At 41.3% G+C, this 27131-nt stretch overlaps 1 protein-coding gene across 1 annotated transcript in view; it reads right to left on the bottom strand.

Moving 5' to 3' along the window:
* bmp1a (bone morphogenetic protein 1a) overlaps nt 1–27131 on the bottom strand; it is a 169187-nt gene that overhangs the window by 45473 nt on the left and 96583 nt on the right. Inside the window, exons 9-13 of the mRNA XM_060931318.1 lie at nt 19224–19326; nt 19019–19135; nt 15376–15521; nt 9509–9704; nt 7474–7599 (exon numbers count right to left, since the gene is read on the bottom strand). Of these exons, the coding sequence (XP_060787301.1) occupies nt 7474–7599; nt 9509–9704; nt 15376–15521; nt 19019–19135; nt 19224–19326 (688 nt within the window). The remainder of the gene's footprint in view (nt 1–7473; nt 7600–9508; nt 9705–15375; nt 15522–19018; nt 19136–19223; nt 19327–27131) is intronic.

Genomic DNA, 27131 nt, shown 5'->3' with positions numbered 1-27131 from the left:
TTATTTCAAGTAATGAAAAGTAATGGCTGTATTTCCAATGTGAAAGCGCAGTGCTGGGCTGACCGCTCGCCATCGCTGTGTCTTCCGATTGAAAGAGCGTGCACAGTAGTGCAGTAGGCGTGGCCTACCTACGTATGTTGTCCAAATCTACTCTGATTGGCTTACTGTGCCGTTGTCTCGTGTCTCCCCGCCCCACACGAAAGCAGAGTAAAGAAAGGCTGAACGAGCAGCGTGCCAGATGAAAACAGCTTTAATAAAGTAACGCATAGTATTTTATTGTAAGTAACGGGAACGACGTTATAACAATGTAAAAAGTAATTAGTTAGATTACTCGTTACTAAAAAAAGTAACGCCGTTAGTAACACCGTTTATTTCTAACGCCGTTATTCCCATCACTGCAACTTATGGTGGTAAATAAAAGTGTGACTTTTCATGGAAAACACAAAATTGTCTGGGTGACCCCAAACTTTTGAACGGTAGTGTAAATGATTAGAGACAGAGCTCTTGCGTCACGACTCCCTTCTCTCATGAGGAGAATCGAGACAGTTCCACTCTCATCATACGTCGCCTGCTTTTGCCTGCATGTTAGTCCAGATCAAGTGCTCTTGTTTACATTTCAAAAATCTTTATTTCTGTCATGTCTCTGTATGTAGTTCAAAAAAAAAAAAAAGAAAAGAAAAAGCACATCTTAAAGTGTTTTATTCTTCTTATACCACATCACCTTCCCAATGATTGCAGGTTTAATGTGTTCAAGAACATGTCATACTTTTTATCTGTTTATACTTACATTTAACATTGTGGGTTATTATGCACACAGGACACTTTTTTGATGGAATAAAAACTATTCCCTTCTAGCGCGTTTCATTCATTTGGTTTGATAGCATTCAATATTGTTAGCGTATCGCTTATCCTACATGTATTACGTCACTCTACCCAATGGAGAACGAGCGTTGAATATGGTTTACGATATTGCATGGTTGTCAAGACAACATGACGTCACACGTCGGAGATGTAAAAGTTTAGCGCTAGCGAATGACTGGGACAATTTGAAAACAAACATGGCCGCCAGGTTTGCTTCATTAAATACGGAAGAGTTGGGGGCGTCGTGGCTCAGGTGGCTAAGGCGCCATACCATAAATCCGGGGACCCGGGTTCGATTCCGACCCGAGGTCATTTCCCGATCCCTCCCCGTCTCTCTTTCCCACTCATTTCCTGTCTCTACACTGTCCTATCCAATAAAGGTGAAAAAAGCCCAAAAAATATCTTTAACCTTCATCCTACCAAGTGGGGTCCATCTGGACCCTGCACCTATATGTTTGTTTGCCATTTTAAAAATATGTGACATACTGCCTCACCGTTTTATGAATTTGTCGGAATTTATGTCTTAATTAAAACACTAAAGCACCGGAAGATCAGCTTTTTACATTGTGAAGGTATAATTAATTTGTTACTGGGGTCCAACCGGACCCCAGAGTAAAGTTTATCTGTCTTTCATTTTATAATTGAATAGCACACTGAAAGTTAACTTCTTTTATTTCTTTTATGTTCCATAATGAAACTACCAAGGCATTCCTTCTTGGGGTCCGTGTGGACCCCACTGCTGCAATAAGCACAGGCTGCAAAACAAAAGCCCTAAATTATTTTACAATTACTTTTTTGTTTTAAATTCTGTAAGAAAAGACCTAAGTTGTAATCCAGAATGTTTTACAGCTGCATGAGCTGCAAAAATCATGTATATAATGCCAATTTTTTTTGTGGCGCTATAATTTGCTACATGTATGCTAGTTATTGCAATATTATTGCAATGTTATTGCATTTATAATACATCATTGATATTCAGCCATAGTGGATTTTGTCCTTCAGTAAAGTTATGTCTGTTTGCTGCATTGAATTGGTTCTTACTGCATTGATTTCAAGGTATTCCCTCCTGGGGTCCATACGGACCCCGCCTGGTAGTTTGTGTATGTAAAATTGGCTGGTAGGATGAAGGTTAAGTGTGTTCTTTATGCCTTGGGCCCTTTAGTGTATTGCTGTTATTAATACAAGATGTTCTGAACAAAACTTATCTGATGATTTTGTCTTTATAAGCTTTAATTTTAAAGAAAAGTATTGGGGTCCAAACGGACCCCACATGGTAAGATTAAGGTGTAAAATAGCATGGTAGGATGAGGGTTAAAAAAAAAAAATACGGAAGAGTTTGAGAGAATTTTGAAAGACAAAGATGCACTGAACAACCGAAAGGAAGGTGTATGTATAATAATAATAATAATAATAATAATATATTGGCTGGCTTTTATTCCATTCAGCTGCTCGTCTTCGACTCGTTCAAGATCATGCTAGCTGAATGGAATATATCTGATATACCACGAAAAAAAGCCAGCCAATATTATTTAAATGTCCACAAAACAGGTCAGTTAATCATTGCCTCTTTTTTCTCAATCTTTGAGTTAATATGATAAAAATGCATCTCATCACTTTACTGACACTTGTGAAGTCTTTCCCATAGTGGAAGGCTTATTAATTTGCGCTAGCTGTACTGGCACAAATTGTTACTCTCACTCAGGATCTTTCTACTTTATTTTCCTTCTTACTCTTCTTATTATTATTGTCATCCTCCTAACATTTTTAGGACACTATTTCTCCATCAGTTTTCAGCCAACCATCACAAAATTTCACATGAAGAATCTCTCTGGGATGAATTAAGTTGCTATGACTTTTGGTGCTGATCCAGATCACCGAACCAGAATGATCCATGCAAAATGGGCTTTTTTCGTCACTAAGCGTCATTCTCTATCTCTTACTGTTCCGAATCTATAGGGTATGATGTCTAGACGTCCCGGTTTGTAAGAGGCAGCACAAATCATTGTGACTTTACTAACAGTATCCATCGAGTTCTTTTTATTATTATTCTCCTAACATTTTTAGGACACTATTTCTCCCTCAGTTTTCAACCAATCTCCACCAAATTTCACACGAAGAATACCTCTGGGCTGAATTACGTTGCTGGTTTTTGGTGCTGGTCCAGAATTATCCATGAAAAACTGGATTTTTTTTTCAATCATTTATAACTGTCAATTTTCATGATTTTTTTTTAAATCAGGGGTTTTATTTATTTATTTATTTTGTTCAGGGCGGCAGGACGCAACTTTTCCTCAGTAAGCGTCATTCTCTACCTCTTACCATTCCAGATCTACAGGGTACAGTGACCAGACATCCCGGTTTGTAACAGCTAGCACAAAGAGACTGTGACTTTAGTCACAGTCTCTATCTAGTTGACTGTTACAAAAGCTCTGACACTGTCAACTCCTTCCATTTAAAAAAAAAAATAATAATAATAATAATTAAAGCCGCAAGCGGCCTCGACGGGCCCTCGCGCCAGCGGCCAAGGGGGGCGGGGGCATGCGTCCCCGCGAAATACCTTCCACAGCTTCTTCGGCAAGAGACATTACCACAAGGTAGTGGTGTGAAGGAAAAGCATTATGGAAAAACAGCACCCCCCCATGGACGAAAATTCCCAAAATGTGGTATACATGACATGGGAGTTAGTAAGAGGGTGGCCGTGAAGTTTGACCAAATTCGAGGAAAGATTGGATTTTTTGCCCAAAAATAGCGCCCCCAGTGGCGAAATATCACAGAAATTGGGTAACATGTCAGAAGCCCAATGAGTGATTTGCTTGTGAAGTATGAGCAGTTTTGAGCAATTATAAGATTTGTTATGAATTTTTAAGCATGTAAAATTTTGCAGTGAAAATTGATTGACGAATAACTTCTGAACGGTTAATGCTACATGAAACGTATTTAGAAACTTTTGCCAGCCATGTCTGTAGATCATGTGTATCAATTATGGTGACATTCCTATGAACGGTCTAGGAGGAGTTGCGCCGTGTTCGTGGCCATGCATTTCGCACAAAAGTGAAATTACCTCATTTCCTGTTGGGCGTGGCTAATGCATTGGCATGACATTTTTGTCCGGGTTAGTGAGATACATATGCGTACCAAATGGCATGCCAGTACTACAAACTATATGGCAACCAGGCACCTTAATGCGGGAGGCCAAAATCACAACGAGTTAGGGGGCGCTATAGAGGCCCTGAGGCCCGCCTGGATCTGGGCTTCTGGTTCTCAGTAGCGGTGGCAGTCTAAGAAAAAGGAGCCAAATTTCGTGCGTTGTCGACCATGGCAAGCGCCCCAATAAGGGGCTTGTAAAGAGTTTGCTTGCCAAGTTTGACAAATCAGAAGCTGCAATATCATTTCAGCCATAACCAGCACCCCCAGGGGCGAAAGTGCACAAAATTTGGCATACATGTCAGGTGTGCTATGAAGAGTTTGCGTATGAAGTTTGATGACAATTGAGTAAATAGAAGATGAGATATAGATTTTTGAAGAATAAATCTTTTGGTTTTTCCCATGTCAGTAGGTGGCGCGATGCTGTACATGAGCGATTATGAGTTGGAAAAATAAGTGTCCACAACAGCAACGTACCATCACAAGGTAGTGGTGTGAAGGAAAAGCATAATGGAATTATTTACCAAAAACCCGTTTTGGAGCAATTGCGTCGGCCAAAAACAGCGCCCCCCATGGACGAAAATTCCCAAAATGTGGTATTCATGACACGGGAGGTAGTAAGAGGGTGGCCGTGAAGTTTGACCGAATTTGAGGAAAGATTGGATTTTTTGCCCAAAAATAGCGCCCCCAGTGGCGAAATATCGCAGAATTGCGGTAACATGTCAGAAGCCCAATGAGTGATGTGCGTGTGAAGTATGAGCAGTTTTGAGCAATTAGAAGATTTGTTATGAATTTTTAAGCATGTAAAATTTTGCATTGAAAATTGATTGACGTATAACTTCTGAACGGTTTATCCAACGTGAAACGTATTTAGTATCTTTTGTCAGCCATGTCTGTAGATGATGTGTTTCAATTTTGGTGACATTGCAATGAACGGTCTAGGAGGAGATGCGCCGTCTTCGTGGCCATGCATTTTGCACAAAAGTGAAATTACCTCACTTCCTGTTGGGCGTGGCTAATGCATTGGCATTACATTTTTGTCCGGCTTAGTGAGAGACATAGGCGTACCAAATTGCATGCCACTAGTACAAACTACATGGCAACCAGGCACCTTAATGCGGGAGGCCAAAATCACAACGACTTAGGGGGCGCTATAGAGGCCCTGAGCCCCGGCCAAGTTTGGGCTTTTGGTTCTGAGTAGCGGTGGCAATTCTCGGAACTGGTGCCAAATTTCGTGCGTTTTCGCCCATTGCAAGCGCCCTGAAAATGGCCCAACAGCGGAGAAAAATAAAGAAGAAGAAGAAGAAGAAGAAGACGGAAGAATAATAATAGTGAACTCTTACAAGAACAATAGGGCCTTCGCCCATAGGGCTCGGGCCCTAATAACAACAACAACAACAACGGTATGGCGCGTCCAACATACAAGTCCCTATGTTCGCTGTTACTTTAGACGCATTAGAACAAGCACATGAACATACTAATTGAACTACTGTCAGAGCTGCTGTGATAGAAAATTAATCAACACCTTCTGACCAATCAGATTTGAGAATTCAACAGCATTGTGCTTTAAATCAATCAGTATTAGTGTATTGTGTGATATAAACAACTGCCATCTTTAAACTACAGTGGTGCTTGAAAGTTTGTGAACCCTTTAGAACCTTCTATATTTCTGCATGAATATGACCTAAAACATCATCAGATTTTCACTCAAGTCCCAAAAGAATTTAAAGAGAACCCAGGTAAACAAATGAAACAAAAATATTATACTTGGTCATTTATTTATTGAGGAAAATTATCCAATATTACATATCTGTAAGTGGCAAAAGTATGTGAACCTTTGCTTTCAGTATCTGGTGTGACCGCCTTGTGCAGCAATAACTGCAACTAAACGTTTCCGGTAACTGTTGATCAGTCCTGCACACCGGCTGGGAGGAATTTTAGCCCATTCCTCCGTACAGAACAGCTTCAACTCTGAGATGTTGGTGGATTTCCTCACATGAACTGCACACTTCAGGTCCTTCCACAACATTTCGATTGGATTAAGATCAGGACTTTGACTTGGCCATTCCAAAACATTAACTTTATTCTTCTTTAGCCATTCTTTGGTAGAACGACTTGTGTGCTTAGGGTCGTTGTCTTGCTGCATGACCCACCTTCTCTTGAGATTCAGTTCATGGACAGATGTCCTGACATTTTCTTTTAGAATTCACTGGTATAATTCAGAATTCATTGTTCCATTGATGATGGCAAGCCGTCCTGGCCCAGATGCAGCAAAACAGACCCAAACCATGATACTACCACCACCATGTTTCACAGATGGGATAAGGTTCTTATGCTGGAATGCAGTGTTTTCCTTTCTCCAAATATAACGCTTCTCATTTAAACCAAAAAGTTCTATTTTGGTCTCATCCATCCACAAAACATTTTTCCAATAGCCTTCTGGCTTGTCCACGTGATCTTTAGCAAACTACAGACGAGCAGCAATGTTCTTTTTGGAGAGCAGTGGCTTTCTCCTTGCAACCCTGCCATGCACACCATTGTTGTTCAGTGTTCTCCTGATGGTGGACTCATGAACATAAGCCAATGTGAGAGAGGCCTTCAGTTGCTTAGAAGTTACCCTGGGGTCCTTTGTGACCTTGCCGATTATTACACACCTTGCTCTTGGAGTGATCTTTGTTGGTCGACCACTCCTGGGGAGGGTAACAATGGTCTTGAATTTCCTCCATTTGTACACAATCTGTCTGACTGTGGATTGGTGGAGTCCAAACTCTTTAGAGATGGTTTTTAAGCTTTTCCAGCCTGATGAGCATCAACAACACTTTTTCTGAGGTCCTCAGAAATCTCCTTTGTTCGTGCCATGATACACTTCCACAAACATGTGTTGTGAAGATCAGACTTTGATAGATCCCTGTTCTTTAAATAAAACCGGGTGCCCACTCACACCTGATTGTCATCCCATTGATTGAAAACACCTGACTCTAATTTCACCTTCAAATTAACTGCTGATCCTAGAGGTTCACATACTTTTGCCACTCACAGATATGTAATATTGGATCATTTTCCTCAATAAATAAATGACCAAGTATAATATTGTTGTCTCATTTGTTTAGCTGGGTTCTCTTTATCTACTTTTAGGACTTGTGTGAAAATCTGATGATGTTTTAGGTCATATTTATGCAGAAATATAGAAAATTCTAAAGGGTTCACAAACTTTCAAGCACCACTGTACTTCAAATTGTATAATCATTTATGAGGATGATTCTTTGCATTTTCACTACGAATAAGCAAAATACTAAGACGCCTATTTCGAACTTGGTTACTTTCTGAGGATACAAAAGCCAAAAAGGTTGAGAATCTCTGTGGGATACAGAAACCAAAAGAAGAGGCTTTTCTTTGCTGTTTACAGTTTGACTGTGGACATATGGTACTAGTCAGCCGTATTGAAACTAGTAGTCATGGTGCACTCACCCTCACAGCTTCGTTTGTCTGCGGCCAGCTCAAAGCCTGGATCACATGCACACTTATAACTGCCGAGTGTGTTTACACAGCGTTGCTCACAGCGACCATTGTCTGGCCTTGAACATTCATCCATCTCTGCAAAAAAACCCACATACCAAGATGAACATAAAGTTAGCAAACTGCAAAGCAAAGCAAAAGATAAAAATAACAGCAGCTCTGTACATGTTTGAACCAAGGGGGGAACCACACACACACACACACACACTGAGGCACGCGGTTATATGAAAGTAATCAACAATGGGGTGATGTAATGCGGCCTGATCATAAGCAGAGTTACTGTTACCAATCCAAAGTTGATTAGTTTCCAGTAACAGCATATCCTGAGATATTTAATTCCACTTAAACCTCAGCAATCTTCCAATGATTACATTATTCATCACTTTTATTTAAAAAAAAAAAAAACACATCTTAATTTTTATCCATTTATTGCCTCGGTCACAACCGGCCGTACGTGCTCCTACGGCTGGTCTACGTGCAAAAAAAGCAAGAAAAGCACGGAGGGCGCGCGTGTGACGTGCTGATTTTCGAGCGGCAGACCGGCCGCAGAGGTTCTTTGTCATGTCAAACAAACTCTACGGGCGCTTACGTTTTTTTCAGGTTGCAAGACAAACTTACGGCCAACGTGCGTCTTTCTCCACGAACAAAAAAAACGCAGCGATTTGGGAAACGCCAAAAATCGCACGGCCAAAAAATCGTACGTCCGGTTGTGACCTAGACTTGTAGCTACATTCAAAGTTATATGGAACACCTACGAAATGAGTTCCTGTTTTCACATCCATTATAACAGCTAGAACAGATGTTTCCTCACCAGCCTTTCTTTCTTGGCCAATCAGAATTGAATATTTAACAGCATTGTGGTGTAAATCAGCATTTCAGTATTATTCTGTCCACATTCACTGGATATGAGCAATCGTGTGCTCTGATTGGCTACTCTACTACTAGGCTAACAGCTCATATACTGTGAGTAGAGAAAAACAAAATGGCAGAGCGTGTTACTGAACCAACCAAGGATGAAATAAAAACTACTCAAAAACAAAACCCCAAAAACAAAACATGGAATAAAAATCTTTGATGGTAAGAACGTCTCATCTCATCTCATCTCATTATCTCTAGCCGCTTTATCCTTCTACAGGGTCGCAGGCAAGCTGGAGCCTATCCCAGCTGACTACGGGCGAAAGGCGGGGTACACCCTGGACAAGTCGCCAGGTCATCACAGGGCTGACACATAGACACAGACAACCATTCACACTCACATTCACACCTACGGTCAATTTAGAGTCACCAGTTAACCTAACCTGCACGTCTTTGGACTGTGGGGGAAACCGGAGCACCCGGAGGAAACCCACACGGACACGGGGAGAACATGCAAACTCCGCACAGAAAGGCCCTCGCCGGCCACGGGGCTCGAACCCGGACCTTCTTGCTGTGAGGCGACAGCGCTAACCACTACACCACCATGCCGTCCTGGTAAGAACGTATTTTTTTTTATTTTTCAAGAATTATTATTATTATTGCATTTTTCACAAGTTGTTACTGTGATTTCGCAGGTTTGTTTACATTCTAAGCAGAAATGATTTTATCGGACGTTTTGTACCAGGTTTTTATTGATCGAATTTGCAAAAAATAAAAATAAAAATGCTCCTTCTCAAAATCCAGTGAATGTGGATAGAATAAAACAGTTATTCCACTCAATCTCGTCGTACATGGCTTATAGCCAGCTCTATCAGCTCATGTATGACTCGATTTCGTGGCATAACTGTTAATTATTGTACTAAATGATATCATTAGTCATTTTTTAACTGTCTCCTTTAAGAAAGTATATTACTAAAAACAATATTACTCTCACAGTAAATGTGCTTATTTAATGCCCTCCACTGAAGCTCAGTGGAGTAAGTAAGAGAATGTGAAACACAAACATAAGCACACCAGTCATAACAGATGCTACCGTTATGTCTGGCATCAGGATGCCTTTTCAAATCCACACCTTTGAAGAAGTTGGCAGCGAACCCAGCTTTGTTGACTGAGCCATCGGACACAAACTTCATCCACAGCTGGTTCGAGCTGCTCTTGATATCATCTGGCTTGTCGTATCCGCAGAAGCGGCCCAGCAGCGGGCTGTTTTCCGAGCTCCCATCACGGACCTCGAGATAGTCATAAGCACAGCTGTCATGCCTCTCAATCTGTACAAAAGGGAAAGGGGGAAAAAAAAAAAAAGAGAGCGAGAGAGAGAGAAAAATGAAACTGGTATTAAAGGTAAAAACGTAATGATGATTACAATCAAAATGATTTTCTTTAGGTCATATAATGCAAAATTTATACACTGCTTTTGTTCAACTCGAGTCAAAGCGACAGAATATGAACAGCCTGTGCTCGTAAACTGAGGATCATGTGGAGCTTTGTCTTTATTTGCACCAGCTGGTTGGAAGCAGAACCGAACCTAAAGCAAACCCCAAGACAGTCTGCTGGAACGGAGGAGTGGAATAAGTGGGACAAGGAATGAAGATGAGAAGGCAGCAAATGAAAAGCTATGCTTAGTGTTAAGTAAGCCTCGGATATCACAGCAATTTGCCAACTATTAGCATTTTTCATTTATTTAAAAAAAAAAAGTACATTTTCTCTCTTTACAGTTACATTAAACATTACAAAGCATTGCATATTGTACAACGTTGTCTGTTGTCACTTATATTATCGACGCTATAAACAGTTATTTATTTCACCATCTTCTTTTTTTCCCCCTTCTCATTCCCGAAGTTAGTATAAAAAAAAAAAAAAGCAGAAAAATGGTAAATCTTTTCCATGGTCGTAAACTTACTGTTAGAAAGCACTGGCAATGGAGACATGAATGTTCAAGAAAGTTTCCTTAGAGCAAACGTCACCATATCAAATGATGACACTTTTTTTTTTTTAAGCTCAGATTACATACAATACCAGTTCAAAGTTTGGACACGCCTTCTAATTCAATGTTTTTTCTTTATTCTTATTAATTAAAAGTCACTTCAAGTAACAAAGTATGTCGTTTCTCTTTACTGAGTTGAGCGGTTCTCGACGTAATATGGATGGAATGCTACAGTTGTGGTGCTGAATTGGGCTATTTTATTAATTATTAGCTGTATTGTTCTTATTTACTATTTACTGTTTGATCTCAAGCACACTAAGAAGGCAAGAAACTTATTGAAGCTGGTTAAGAGAATGCCAATAGTGTGCAGTGTCATCACGATAAATGCTGGATACTTTGAAGAATTGAAAATATCAAACATATTTTAGTTTTTTTAAACACTTTTTTTTGTTTAACGCATGTTTAAAACTCATCAGCCACTTTAATAGGAACTAAGATTCTAAGATTCCTGTTCTTGGCTGCAGGAGTGGAACCCAATGCATTCTTGTGTCTGCTGTTGCATGCTGAGATGCTTTTCTGCTCACCACGGTTGTAAAGATTTACAACCCCGATTCCAAAAAAGTTGGGACAAAGTACAAATTGTAAATAAAAACGGAATGCAATAATTTACAAATCTCAAAAACTGATATTGTATTCACAATAGAACATGGACAACATATCAAATGTCGAAAGTGAGACATTTTGAAATTTCATGCCAAATATCGGCTCATTTGAAATTTCATGACAGCAACACATCTCAAAAAAGTTGGGACAGCGGCAATAAGAGGCTGGAAAAGTTAAAGGTACAAAAAAGGAACAGCTGGAGGACCAAATTGCAACTCATTAGGTCAATTGGCAATAGGTCATTAACATGACTGGGTATAAAAAGAGCATCTTGGAGTGGCAGCGGCTCTCAGAAATAAAGATGGGAAGAGGATCACCAATCCCCCTAATTCTGCGCAGACAAATAGTGGAGCAATATCAGAAAGGAGTTCGACAGTGTAAAATTGCAAAGAGTTTGAACATATCATCATCTACAGTGCATAATATCATCAAAAGATTCAGAGAATCTGGAAGAATCTCTGTGCGTAAGGGTCAAGGCCGGAAAACCATACTGGGTGCCCGTGATCTTCGGGCCCTTAGACGGCACTGCATCACATGCTACATCGCATGCTTCTGTATTGGAAATCACAAAATGGGCTCAGGAATATTTCCAGAGAACATTATCTGTGAACACAATTCACCGTGCCATCCGCCGTTGCCAGCTAAAACTCTATAGTTCAAAGAAGAAGCCGTATCTAAACACGATCCAGAAGCGCAGACGTCTTCTCTGGGCCAAGGCTCATTTAAAATGGACTGTGGCAAAGTGGAAAACTGTTCTATGGTCAGACGACTCAAAATTTGAAGTTCTTTATGGAAATCAGGGACGCCGTGTCATTCGGACTAAAGAGGAAAAGGACGAGCCAAGTTGTTATCAGCGCTCAGTTCAGAAGCCTGCATCTCTGATGGTATGGGGTCGCATTAGTGCGTGTGGCATGGGCAGCTTACACATCTGGAAAGACACCATCAATGCTGAAAGGTATATCCAGGTTCTAGAGCAACATATGCTCCCATCCAGACGACGTCTCTTTCAGGGAAGACCTTGCATTTTCCAACATGACAATGCCAAACCACATACTGCATCAATTACAGCATCATGGCTGCGTAGAAGAAGGGTCCGGGTACTGAACTGGCCAGCCTGCAGTCCAGATCTTTCACCCATAGAAAACATTTGGCGCATCATAAAACGGAAGATACGACAAAAAAGACCTAAGACAGTTGAGCAACTAGAATCCTACATTAGACAAGAATGGGTTAACATTCCTATCCCTAAACTCGAGCAACTTGTCTCCTCAGTCCCCAGACGTTTACAGACTGTTGTAAAGAGAAAAGGGGATGTCTCACAGTGGTAAACATGGCCTTGTCCCAACTTTTTTGAGATGTGTTGTTGTCATGAAATTTAAAATCACCTAATTTTTCTCTTTAAATGATACATTTTCTCAGTTTAAACATTTGATATGTCATCTATGTTCAATTCTGAATAAAATATGGAATTTTGAAACTTCCACATAATTGCATTCCATTTTTATTTACCATTTGTACTTTGTCCCAACTTTTTTGGAATCGGGGTTGTATCATATGAGTTGCTATATCCTTCCTGGCAAAAAAAAAAAATCTCGAATCAATCTGTCCATTTTCCTCTGACCTCTCAGCAACAAGGCGTTTGTTTCCACCCACAGAACTGTCGCTCACTCAGCTCCATGTTTTTTGTTTTTCGCATCATTCTGTGTAAACTCTAGAGACTGTTGTTTGTGAAACCCCCAGGAGATCAGCAGTTTCTGAAATACTCAGACCAGTCCATCTGGCTCAAACCAACGCCCATGCCACAGTGAAAGTCAGTCACACTTTGAGATCACAATTTTTCCCATTCTGACGTTTGATCTGAGTGAACGTTAACTGAAGCTCTTGATTTGTATCTGCATGATTTTACGCATTGTGCTGCTGTCAAGGGATCGGCATCAAACAGCAGGTGGATGGATGAGTGTTCCTAATAAAGTGGGCAGTGAGTGTATATTACAGTTTATAGCTTACAGATTAATATTTTCACCGTGTAAAGAATAAAAGCCATTGCAGCATGCTGTTATAGGGAAATAATCAGCAACAAAGTGGTGTGAGGAAGTGGAGGCAGAGTCAACGTCACCACATTCCTTTTCTCCCACAGCAGTTTACCGTTCATGCATGTTGTACTTTTTATCCGTTTATAACTACTTTCAATGTAAACAAAGCGCAAACAGCAGGTGTATGGGTGTTTCTAATAAAGTGGCCAGTAAGTGTATGTCCTCTATGTTGTTTCGTAGTTTTGATGTCTTCAGTATTGTTCTACAATGTAGAAAATATAGAATCAAAATACAGAAAAACCTACGAATGAGTAGAGTAGGGGTGTACAAACTTTTGACTGGTTATGTAGTTCATCCGCCATACAAGTCCATGTGAATGATGTGTTATTACTATAGAAACAATAACACACAGTTAGGTCCATATATATTTGGACACTGACACAAATTTTGGTTTTTTACCTGTTTACTGAAACATATTCAGGTTATAGTTATATAATGGACATGGACATAAAGTCCAGACTTTCAGCTTTCATTTGAGGGTATCCACATTAAAACTGGATGAAGGGTTTAGGAGTTTCAGCTCCTTAACATGCGCCACCCTGTTTTTAAAGGGACCAAAAGTAATTGGACAATTGACTCAAAGGCTATTTCATGGGCAGCTGTGGGAAATTCTTTCGTTATGTCATTCTCAATTAAGCAGATAAAAGGCCTGGAGTTGATTTGAGGTGTGGTGCTTGCATTTGGAAGAATTTGCTGTGAAGAAAACATGCAGTCAAAGGAGCTCTCCATGCAGGTGAAACAAGCCATCCTTAAGCTGCGAAAACAGAAAAAAACCATCTGAGAAATTGCTACAATATTAGGAGTGGCAAAATCTACAGTTTGGTACATCCTGAGAAAGAAAGAAAGCACTGGTGAACTCATCAATGCAAAAAAGACCTGGACGCCCACAGAAGTCAACAGTGGTGGATGATCGCAGAATAATTTCCATGGTGAAGAGAAACCCCTTCACAACAGCCAACCAAGTGAACAACACTCTCCAGGAGGTAGGCGTATCAATATCCAAATCTACCATAAAGAGAAGCTTGCATGAAAGTAAATACAGAGGGTTCACTGCACGGTGCAAGCCACTCATAAGCCTCAAGAATAAAAAGGCTAGATTGGACTTTGCTAAAAAACATCTAAAAAAGCCAGCACAGTTCTGGAAGAACATTCTTTGGACAGATGAAACTAAGATCAACCTCTACCAGAATGATGGAAAGAAAAAAAGTATGGCGAAGGCGTGGTACAGCTCATTATCCAAAGCATACCACATCATCTGTAAAACACGGCGGAGGCAGTGTGATGGCTTGGGCATGCATGGCTGCCAGTGGCACTGGGTCACTAGTGTTTATTGATGATGTGACACAGGACAGAAGCAGCCGGATGAATTCTGAGGTATTCAGAGACATACTGTGTGCTCAAATCCAGCCAAATGCAGCCAAACTGATTGGTCGGCGTTTCATAATACAGATGGACAATGACCCAAAACATAAAGCCAACACAACCCAGGAGTTTATTAAAGCAAAGAAGTGGAATATTCTTGAATGGCCAAGTCAGTCACCTGCTCTCAACCCAATTGAGCATGCATTTCACTTGTTAAAGACTAAACTTCAGACAGAAAGGCCCACAAACAGACAGCAACTGAAAACCGCTGCAGTAAAGGCCTGGCAGAGCATTAAAAAGGAGGAAACACAGCGTCTGGTGATGTCCATGAGTTCAAGACTTCAGGCAGTCATTGCCAACAAAGGGTTTTCAACCAAGTATTAGAAATGAACATTTTATTTACAATTATTTAATTTGTCCAATTACTTTTGAGCCCCTGAAATGAAGGGATTGTGTTTAAAAAATGCTTTAGTTCCTCACATTTTTATGCAGTCATTTTGTTCAACCCACTGAATTAAAGCTGAAAGTCTGAACTTCAACTGCATCTGAATTGTTTTGTTCAAAATTCATTGTGGTAATGTACAGAACCAAAATTAGAAAAATGTTGTCTCTGTCCAAATATTTATGGACCTAACTGTATTAGAACAAGGACGTTCGTATAAAACCTTGATTTGAACTACTATCAGCCGTGTTGCCATTATTACCACCTTCTGACCAATCAGATTCAAGTACTCAACAATGCCACCCAATAAAATATCTTCACACCAGGTTAGCGTAGTTCAAAACAGTCGCTGATTGTTAGAGAAATGAAATATAAAACCCTGAAATAAAAACTCCAAATGATGTTATAAAGCAATAATAACACGTTTATTAAATATTTATAACTACATTACTTACTTCAAAGGACTGGAAGGTGAGGCCTACATGGTAGCCCTGAGCAACAGTGATCTTCCACACACAGACTTTATTGGGTCTGTAGTCATCTGGGTAGTTCGGAGACTGTATCTGCCCATTATCCTTCTTCACTTCACCACCACAGATCGCTGAAAGGTAATACATTTATTCATTCATCTACATTTACATTTAGTCTCAGCAGACGCTTTTATCTGAACCGACTCGCCGGCGACTTACAGAATCCGATCCAGCCAAAGAGGGAAGCAGTAAAGGGTTTGAAGGCCTTTCCTCAAGGGCAACAACACAGGTGCTTTGGTTCTTAGTGCTGGGAAATGAACTCACAACTTTCTGGTCACTAGAAGCAGATTTAAATTTGTGGTCTATACCCAGGCTGCTATTTTAATGATAATTTAGATACGGACACTGACAAAGACCACTTCTAAGGGAGTTTTCACACTACGATTCCTGGTCAGAGCACATTTTGGCCTGATATGAAAACAAGAGTGCTCTGAGAGCACAATATCCCCCGCTGGCAACTGTGACATAACTCTGGTAAAATGTGACCAAATTGAACAAAATTGCAATATGCGTATTACCGGCATATGTATAACAAAGAATCCTGTCAAGTTTCATGAAATTCCTACAAAAATTGTGAGAGGAGTTGATTTCAGAAGGTGAGTACCCTTCCCAGGACGGACGGACGGACGGACGGACGGACGGACGGACGGACGGACGGACATCACCATGACATAATCCCCCTTCGGGCCATTTCAGCCAGGAGGGAAAAAAATTGAGGGAAGTTGATTTCAGAAAGCAAGCACACCTTGATGAAATGGTCAAAGTACAAGTTTGTTAATAGTCAAGGGCATAACTCTGGGAAAATGTACCCAAATTAAATGAAATTTCAATATGCGTATAACTGTCATATAACAAAGCCTTTTGCCAAGTTTGGTGAAATTCCTCCACAAATTATGAGAGGAGATGATTTCAGAAGAACGTACACTCTCATGAAATTGTCAAAGTACAGGTTTGTTAATAATTAAGGGCCACAACTCTGGTAAAATGCGACTGAATTAAATAAAATGGCAATATGCGTACTACCGACATACAACAAAGCCTTTTCCCAAGTTTGGTGAAATTCTTCCACAAATTGTGAGAGGAGTTGATTTCAGAAGGAAAACACACTCATGAAATTGTCAAAGTATAATTTTGTTAATCAAGGGCTGCAATTGTGACCGAATTTAACGAAGTTACAATATGCGTATTATCGACATATAGCAAAGAATCCTGCAAAGTTTCATGAAATTCCTCCAAAAACCGTGAGAGGAGTTGATTTCAGAAGGTGAGCACCCTTCCCAGGACGAATGGATGGACGGAAATCGCCATGACATAATCCCCCTTCGAGCCTTTAGGCCAGCGAGGGATTAAAAAAAGGAGGCTCACAAGACGAGCCGAGTGTAAAAATAACAACGGCAGGTCCTTGTCTAACTTAAATGTTGATTAGATTTAATATTATCTGCAATATGAGATGAAATGGTTTAAAGGAACAGTCCACCGTACTTCCATAATGAAATATGCTCTTATCTGAATTGAGACGAGCTGCTCCGTACCTCTCCGAGCTTTGCGCAACCTCCCAGTCAGTCAGACGCAGTCAGATGCGCTGTCACTCCTGTTAGCAATGTAGCTAGGCTCAGCATGGCCAATGGTATTTTTGGGGGCTGTAGTTAGATGCGACCAAACTTTTCCGCGTTTTTCCTGTTTACATAGGTTTATATGACCAGTGATATGAAACAAGTTCAGTTACACAAATTGAAACGTAGCGATTTTCTATGCTATGGAAAGTGCGCACTATAATGACAGGCGTACTAACACCTTCTGCGCGCTTCGGCAGCGCATTGATATCTGAGCTCCGTATCAATGCGCTGCCGAAGCGCGCAGAAGGTGTTAGTACGCCTGTCATTATAGTGCGCACTTTCCATAGCATAGAAAATCGCTACGTTTCAATTTGTGTAACTGAACTTGTTTCATATCACTGGTCATATAAACCTATGTAAACAGGAAAAACGCGGAAGAGTTTGGTCGCATCTAACTACAGCCCCAAAAAATACCATTGGCCATGCTGAACCTAGCTACATTGCTAACAGGAGTGACAGCGCGTCTGACTGCATCTGACTGACTGGGAGGTCGCGCAAAGCTCGGATAGGTACGGAGCAGCTCGTCTCAATTCAGATAAGAGCATATTTCATTATGGAAGTATGGTGGACTGTTCCTTTAACTCTGGCAATGACGCAGTTAGACTTAGGAGGCTATTTGCCTCTCTGGGATATCTTTAGGGAAGCCATGGCCTAATGGTTAGAAAAGCAGCTTTGGGACCAAAAGGTCGCTGGTTCAGTTCCCTGGACCAACAGGAATGGCTGGAGTGCCCTTGAGCAAAGCACTTAACCCCAACTGCTCCTCGGGCTGCTCTGGGTATGTTGTATATCGCTCTGGATAACAGCGTCTGCTAAATGCCTGTAATGTAATGTAATGTAAGCTTTGGAGGCAGCAAATTAAGAAGAGCTGCTTGTGCATCTTGACCAGCAAATATCCCAAAGGTACACTTTTTTGGGGAGTTATACTGAAAATTGGAATATTGGCAGTGAAATATTTTCTATTCATTATCATAAATCGTCTCAGTTACACATTAAAGGGGAACTGAAGTCATTTTTAAACTTGCTTTATTTCTTAATTAACATGTTATTCAATTACATTTTCGGTTTTAGTAACCTTATATCATGACTCGTATTGGCAACTAATTGCAATTAAATATTATACTTATCGGCCTATTCGGTTTTTAGCCATGTTGAATTTAGTTCGTTTGGTCCACGGCAGGCGTCGCTTATCCGCGCGATCTTCACGAGACTTGTGCGAGACTTCGAAACGTGAAGTGTCAGCCAGATGACAGCGCCGCCATTTTGAAAACTGTTTTCCAAACGAAATATTGCACAAAAACGAGTTTAAATGACAATTACTGCCGACTTTTTTCAAACTTTCCTGATTGATATCAAAACAAACAAAACTTCCGGCTTGATTACATCAGCATTAATAATTCTTGGAAAAAAAAAAAGATACATTCTTACCATCAAATACTTTCATTCCATGTTTTGTTGCTATTTTTATTTGTATTTTTTGGGATTTTGTTTTCGAGGAGAGTTTTTATTTCGTCCTCGGTTGGTTCAGCAAGACGTGCTGCCATTTTGTTTTTCTCTACTCACAGTGCTGTATATGAGCTGATATCCTAGTAGTAGAGTAGCCAATCAGAGCACGTGATTGCTCATATCCAGTGAATGTGGATAGAATAAAAAAATATATTTTATATCTGTGTTTGTCCTGCAGGCGGGAAAAAAAAAAAAAGATATATGTTTTGGCGTTAAGTAAACGAAAAAGGACCGAGTGTTAAGATATTATCCATATTACACAGATATAGAGATGAATTCAACTGCTGGAGTCCATCTTGTATCCCTGAAGTAATTTCCTTTTTAAATTAAAAAAAGATTGTATCCATGATCTAAGAATGTATTTTATTCCATTTCAACAGAGATAAAATGATAAAACGATGGCGAGTGTGCTGGAGCAGTTGCGGAACTGCACAGACGTAAAAGTTTACCTTCATACACAGCTGAGAAACCTTTGCCCACCCAGTTGCTGCTGCTCCTGAACTCGATCCACAAACGACTGTCTGTCGAAATGATCGGCTCAGGAAGCTTGTCTCCACAGAATCGACCTGAACACGCAGACAAATTTATTACATCAAATTAACCACGGTCAAATCAGACAGACGAATCAAAGAGTTTATGTTACAAAATGTGAACCTTTAAGCGGGGCTTTCCTCCAGTATCCATCTCGGATCTCCACGTGATCATACCAGCACAGATGACTCCGATAGAGATCCATGGAAGTGAAATTGAGAATGATCTAGAGGGACGGAAAATGTCAGTTCGCTATAAATTACACACACAGCCCGATGTTTGGATTTCCTGCAGAACAGCTCGTAATTTTTAATCCCGATTTCCTGCTATATAACTGGCAAGTTCAGCAGAACGTACTGTATAATGTACTCTTCCTGAGCTGCGCCAGGGGAATAAAACAATACACAGTAATGTTAAGTGGAATACTGAGAAGTGTGCTGCGAATACTGCAGTGCATCAGTATTACTGAGGTTTTAGACGTCTTTAGGCAAACTTGCTGTTTTTCCTGCTGCATTTGTTCAGTTAAATAAAATATAATCATTGAAGACAGACACCAAGTCAAGGTTGGAGAGTAAAATCTTAAAAAAAAAGAGAAAAGAAAAGGAATACATTAATTAAAATAAATAAATAAATAAATAAATAAATAAAAATAATTTTAAAAAAAAACCTTTCTACATCATTTTTGGTGGAATTATATGATTGAAAAAATTCCACTCTGGTCAAAACCCAATACAGTGTTTTGTCATTTTTATCTGTTTTTCCAGAAACCAATCAGCCACAGTAACGTCCAGTGGGCTTTCCGCAAATCGCCACACACACATGCAGCCTATAGCAATCATCATATTTCGGGCCCGAACACTGGAGGTGTACGGCACCGAGGTGCGCGGTCTTATTGTTTTCCTAAGGATTGTTATTCTCTTCTTCTCCTTATTATTAGGGCCCGAGCCCTATGGGCGAAGGCCCTATTGTTCTTGTAAGAGTTCACTATTATTAGGGCCCGAGCCCTATAGGGCGAAGGCCCTATTGTTCTTGTAAGAGTTCACTATTATTAGGGCCCGAGCCCTATAGGGCGAAGGCCCTATTGTTCTTGTAAGAGTTCACTATTATTATTATTATTCTTCTTTATTTTTCTCCGCTGTTGGGCCATTTTCGGGGCGCTTGCCATGGGCGAAAACGCGCGAAATTTGGCGCCACTTCCGAGAATTGCCACCGCTACTCAGAACCAAAAGCCCACACTTGGCCGGGGCTCAGGGCCTCTATAGCGCCCCCTAAGTCGTTGTGATTTTGGCCTCCCGCATTAAGGTGCCTGGTTGCCATATAGTTTGTAGTAGTGGCATGCCATTTGGTATGCATATGTATCTCACTAAGCCGGACAAAAATGTAATGCCAATGCATTAGCCACGCCCGACAGGAAGTGAGGTAATTTCACTTTTGTGTGAAATGCATGGCCACGAAGACGGCGCAACTCCTCATAGACCGTTCATAGGAATGTCACCAAAATTGATACACGTCATCTACAGACATGGCTGACAAAAGTTACTAAATACGTTTCACGTAGGATAAACCGTTCAGAAGTTATACGTCAATCAATTTTCACTTCAAAATTTTACATGCTAAAAAATTCATAACAAATCTTATAATTGCTCAACACTGCTCATACTTCACACGCTAATCACTCATTGGGCTTCTGACATGTTACCCAATTTCTGTGATATTTCGCCACTGGGGGCGCTATTTTTGGGCAAAAAATCCAATCTTTCCTCAAATTTGGTCAAACTTCACGGCCACCCTCTTACTACCTCCCATGTCATGTATACCACATTTTGGGAATTTTCGTCCATGGGGGGCGCTGTTTTTGGCCGACGCAATTTCTCCAAAACGGGTTTTTGGTAAATTATTCCATAATGCTTTTCCTTTACACCAGTACCTTGTGATAGTGCGTTGCTGTTGTGGACACTAATTTTTCCATCTCATAATCACTCATGTACAGCATAGCGCCACCTACTGACATGGGAAAAACCAAAAAATTTATTCTTCAAAAATCTATATCTCATCTTCTGTTTACTCAATTGTCATCAAACTTCATACGCAAACTCTTCATAGCTCACCTGACATGTACGCCAAATTTTGTGCACTTTCGCCCCTGGGTGTGCGGGTTATGGCAGAAATGATATTGCAGCTTCTGATTTGTCAAACTTGGCAAGCAAACTCTTTACAATACCCTTTTTGGGGCGCTTGCCATGGTCGACATCGCACGAAATTTGGCTCCTTTTTCTTAGACTCCCACCGCTACTGAGAACCAGAAGCCCAGATCCAGGCGGGCCTCAGGGCCTCTATAGCGCCCCCTAACTCATTGTGATTTTGGCCTCCCGCATTACGGTGCCTGGTTGCCATGTAGTTTGTAGTACTGGCATGCCATTTGGTACACATATGTATCTCACTAAGCCGGACAAAAATGTAATGCCAATGCATTAGCCACGCCCAACAGGAAGTAAGGTAATTTCACTTTTGTGCGAAATGCATGGCCACGAAAACGGCGCAACTCCTCCTAGACCGTTCATAGGAATGTCACCAAAATTGATACACATCATCTACAGACACGGCTGACAAAAGTTCCTAAATACGTTTCACGTAGAATAAACCGTTCAGAAGTTATACATCAATCAATTTTCAATGCAAAATTTTACATGCTTAAAAATTCATAACATATCTTCAAATTGCTCAAAACTTCTCATACTTCACACGCAAATCACTCATTGGGCATCTGACATGTTACCCAATTTCTGTGATATTTCGCCACTGGGGGCGCTATTTTTGGGCAAAAAATCCAATCTTTCCTCAAATTAGGTCAAACTTCACGGCCACCCTCTTACTACCTCCCATGTCATGTACACCTCATTTTGGGAATTTTCGTCCATGGGGGGCGCTGTTTTTGGCCAACGCAATTCCTCCAAAACAGGTTTTTGGTAAATAATTCCATAATGCTTCTCCTTCACACCACTAGCTTGTGATAGTACGTTGCTGTTGTAGACACTTATTTTTCCAACTCATAATCGCTCATGTGCAGCATAGCGCCACCTACTGACATGGGAGAAACCAAAAAATTTATTCTTCAAAAATCAATATCTCATCTTCTATTTTCTCAATCTTGATCAAACTTGATACGCACACTCTTAACAGGTCACCTGACATATGTGCCAAATTTTGTGAACTTTTGCCACTGGGGGCGCTGTTTTCAGGCAACAATTTATATCTCGGCTTCTGATTGGTCAAACTTGATCAAACTTTACAAAACAACTCTTCATAGGTCCCTTGACATGTATGCCAAATTTGGTGAACTTTCACCACTGGGGGCGCTCATTGCGCTGTAGCAGTTGCAGGAGAGGTGTTTACAATCATGAGGCACCAGGAGTATGTTGTTTTGGTTGCCTTAAACACACATGACTTGTGGACCACTGGGGGCGCTCATTGCACTGTAGCAGTTGCAGGAGAGGTGTTTACAATCATGAGGCACCAGGAGTATGTTGTTTTGGTTGCCTTAAACACACATGACTTGTGGGGAATGGGTAGGCAGTCGGGAGCAAGTGTTGTAGCGTTACATACAGACTAATAGATGTCTAACAGAAGACAATCCTATGTAGCTATAGCTTGGTGACTGATGAGGTAAATACATTAATTTGGTTGGGAAGCCATGGCATAAAATGTTCTGTCCATGACAACATCTCAGCGCACCGTGTACTCTGTGTCCAATTCTGTGCTTTGTCACCATTGTGGGAGTAATGTCTCTTGCCAAAGAAGCTGTGGAAGGTATTTCGCGGGGACGCATGCCCCCGCCCCCCTTGGCCGCTGGCGCGAGGGCCCGTCGAGGCCGCTTGCGGCTTTAATTATTCTTCTTCTTTATTTTTCTCCGCTGTTGGGCCATTTTCGGGGCGCTTGCCATGGGCGAAAACGCGCGAAATTTGGCGCCACTTCCGAGAATTGCCACCGCTACTCAGAACCAAAAGCCCACACTTGGCCGGGGCTCAGGGCCTCTATAGCGCCCCCTAAGTCGTTGTGATTTTGGCCTCCCGCATTAAGGTGCCTGGTTGCCATATAGTTTGTAGTAGTGGCATGCCATTTGGTATGCCTATGTATCTCACTAGGCCGGACAAAAATGTAATGCCAATGCATTAGCCACGCCCAACAGGAAGTGAGGTAATTTCACTTTTGTGTGAAATGCATGGCCATGAAGACGGCGCAACTCCTCCTAGACCGTTCATAGGAATGTCACCAAAATTTATACACATCATCTACAGACATGGCTGACAAAAGTTACTAAATACGTTTCACGTAGGATAAACCGTTCAGAAGTTATACGTCAATCAATTTTCACTTCAAAATTTTACATGCTAAAAAATTCATAACAAATCTTCTAATTGCTCAACACTGCTCATACTTCACACCCTAATCACTCATTGGGGTTCTGACATGTTACCCAATTTCTGTGATATTTCGCCACTGGGGGCGCTATTTTTGGGCAAAAAATCCAATCTTTCCTCAAATTTGGTCAAACTTCACGGCCACCCTCTTACTACCTCCCATGTCATGTATACCACATTTTGGGAATTTTCGTCCATGGGGGGCGCTGTTTTTGGCCGACGCAATTTCTCCAAAACGGGTTTTTGGTAAATTATTCCATAATGCTTTTCCTTTACACCACTACCTTGTGATAGTGCGTTGCTGTTGTGGACACTTATTTTTCCATTTCATAATCACTCATGTACAGCATAGCGCCACCTACTGACATGGGAAAAACCAAAAAATTTATTCTTCAAAAATCTATATCTCATCTTCTGTTTACTCAATTGTCATCAAACTTCATACGCAAACTCTTCATAGCTCACCTGACATGTACGCCAAATTTTGTGCACTTTCGCCCCTGGGGGTGCGGGTTATGGCAGAAATGATATTGCAGCTTCTGATTTGTCAAACTTGGCAAGCAAACTCTTTACAAGACCCTTTTTGGGGCGCTTGCCATGGTCGACATCGCACGAAATTTGGCTCCTTTTTCTTAGACTCCCACCGCTACTGAGAACCAGAAGCCCAGATCCAGGCGGGCCTCAGGGCCTCTATAGCGCCCCCTAACTCATTGTGATTTTGGCCTCCCGCATTAAGGTGCCTGGTTGCCATGTAGTTTGTAGTAGTGGCATGCCATTTGGTACGCATATGTATCTCACTAAGCCGGACAAAAATGTAATGCCAATGCATTTGCCACGCCCAACAGGAAGTAAGGTAATTTCACTTTTGTGCGAAATGCATGGCCACGAAAACAGCGCAACTCCTCCTAGACCGTTCATAGGAATGTCACCAAAATTGATACACATCATCTACAGACATGGCTGACAAAAGTTCCTAAATACGTTTCACGTAGAATAAACCGTTCAGAAGTTATACGTCAATCAATTTTCAATGCAAAATTTTACATGCTTAAAAATTCATAACATATCTTCAAATTGCTCAAAACTGCTCATACTTCACACGCAAATCACTCATTGGGCATCTGACATGTTACCCAATTTCTGTGATATTTCGCCACTGGGGGCGCTATTTTTGGGCAAAAAATCCAATCTTTCCTCAAATTTGGTCAAACTTCACGGCCACCCTCTTACTACCTCCCATGTCATGTACACCTCATTTTGGGAATTTTCGTCCATGGGGGGCGCTGTTTTTGGCCAACGCAATTGCTCCAAAACGGGTTTTTGGTAAATAATTCCATAATGCTTCTCCTTCACACCACTACCTTGTGATAGTACGTTGCTGTTGTAGACACTTATTTTTCCAACTCATTATCGCTCATGTGCAGCATAGCGCCACCTACTGACATGGGAGAAACCAAAAAATTTATTCTTCAAAAATCAATATCTCATCTTCTATTTTCTCAATCTTGATCAAACTTGATACGCACACTCTTAACAGGTCACCTGACATATGTGCCAAATTTTGTGAACTTTTGCCACTGGGGCCGCTGTTTTCAGGCAACAATTTATATCTCGGCTTCTGATTGGTCAAACTTGATCAAACTTTACAAAACAACTCTTCATAGGTCCCTTGACATGTATACCAAATTTGGTGAACTTTCACCACTGGGGGCGCTCATTGCGCTGTAGCAGTTGCAGGAGAGGTGTTTACAATCATGAGGCACCAGGAGTATGTTGCTTTGGTTGCCTTAAACACACATGACTTGTGGACCACTGGGGGCGCTCATTGCACTGTAGCAGTTGCAGGAGAGGTGTTTACAATCATGAGGCACCAGGAGTATGTTGTTTTGGTTGCCTTAAACACACATGACTTGTGGGGAATGGGTAGGCAGTCGGGAGCAAGTGTTGTAGCATAGCACCACCTACTGACATGGGAGAAACCAAAAAATTTATTCTTCAAAAATCAATATCTCATCTTCTATTTTCTCAATCTTGATCAAACTTGATACGCACACTCTTAACAGGTCACCTGACATATGTGCCAAATTTTGTGAACTTTTGCCACTGGGGGCGCTGTTTTCAGGCAACAATTTATATCTCGGCTTCTGATTGGTCAAACTTGATCAAACTTTACAAAACAACTCTTCATAGGTCCCTTGACATGTATACCAAATTTGGTGAACTTTCAACACTGGGGGCGCTCATTGCGCTGTAGCAGTTGCAGGAGAGGTGTTTACAATCATGAGGCACCAGGAGTATGTTGTTTTGGTTGCCTTAAACACACATGACTTGTGGACCACTGGGGGCGCTCATTGCACTGTAGCAGTTGCAGGAGAGGTGTTTACAATCATGAGGCACCAGGAGTATGTTGTTTTGGTTGCCTTAAACACACATGACTTGTGGGGAATGGGTAGGCAGTCGGGAGCAAGTGTTGTGGCGTTACATACAGACTAATAGATGTCTAACAGAAGACAATCCTATGTAGCTATAGCTTGGTGACTGATGAGGTAAATACATTAATTTGGTTGGGAAGCCATGGCATAAAATGTTCTGTCCATGACAATATCTCAGCGCACCGTGTACTCTGTGTCCAATTCTGTGCTTTGTCACCATTGTGGGAGTAATGTCTCTTGCCAAAGAAGCTGTGGAAGGTCTTTCGCGGGGACGCATGCCCCCGCCCCCCTTGGCCGCTGGCGCGAGGGCCCGTCGAGGCCGCTTGCGGCTTTAATTCTTCTTCTTCTTCTTCTTCTTCTTCTTCCGTCTTCTTCTTCTTCTTTATTTTTCTCTGCTGTTGGGCCATTTTCGGGGCGCTTGCCATGGGCGAAAACGCACGAAATTTGGCACCAGTTCCGAGAATTGCCACCGCTACTCAGAACCAGAAGCCCAAACTTGGCCGGGGCTCCGGGCCTCCATAGCGCCCCCTAAGTCGTTGTGATTTTGGCCTCCCGCATTAAGGTGCCTGGGTGCCATGTAGTTTGTAGTAGTGGCATGCCATTTGGTACGCTTATGTATCTCACTAAGCCGGACAAAAATGTAATGCCAATGCATTAGCCACACCCAACAGGAAGTGAGGTAATTTCACTTTTGTGCGAAATGCATGGCCACGAAGACGGCGCAACTCCTCCTAGACCGTTCATAGGTATGTCACCAAAATTGATACACATCATCTACAGACATGGCTGACAAAAGTTACTAAATACGTTTCATGTAGGATAAACCGTTCAGAAGTTATATGTCAATCAATTTTCGATGCAAAATTTTACATGCTTAAAAATTCATAACAAATCTTCTGATTGCTCAAAACTGCTCATACTTCACACGCAAATCACTCGTTGGGCTTCTGACATGTTACCCAATTTCTGTGATATTTCGCCACTGGGGGCGCTATTTTTGGGCAAAAATTCCAATCTTTCCTCAAATTTGGTCAAACTTCACGGCCACCCTCTTTCTACCGCCCGTGTCATGTATACCACATTTTGGAAATTTTCGTCCATGGGGGGCGCTGTTTTTGGCCGACGCAATTGCTCCAAAACGGGTTTTTGGTAAATAATTCCATAATGCTTTTCCTTCACAC

This window comes from Neoarius graeffei, chromosome 10, assembly GCF_027579695.1.
Source record: "Neoarius graeffei isolate fNeoGra1 chromosome 10, fNeoGra1.pri, whole genome shotgun sequence".
NCBI lineage: Eukaryota > Metazoa > Chordata > Actinopteri > Siluriformes > Ariidae > Neoarius > Neoarius graeffei.
The sequence above is the reverse complement of the archived record's forward strand: the minus strand, read 5'-3'. Positions and strand labels throughout refer to the sequence as shown.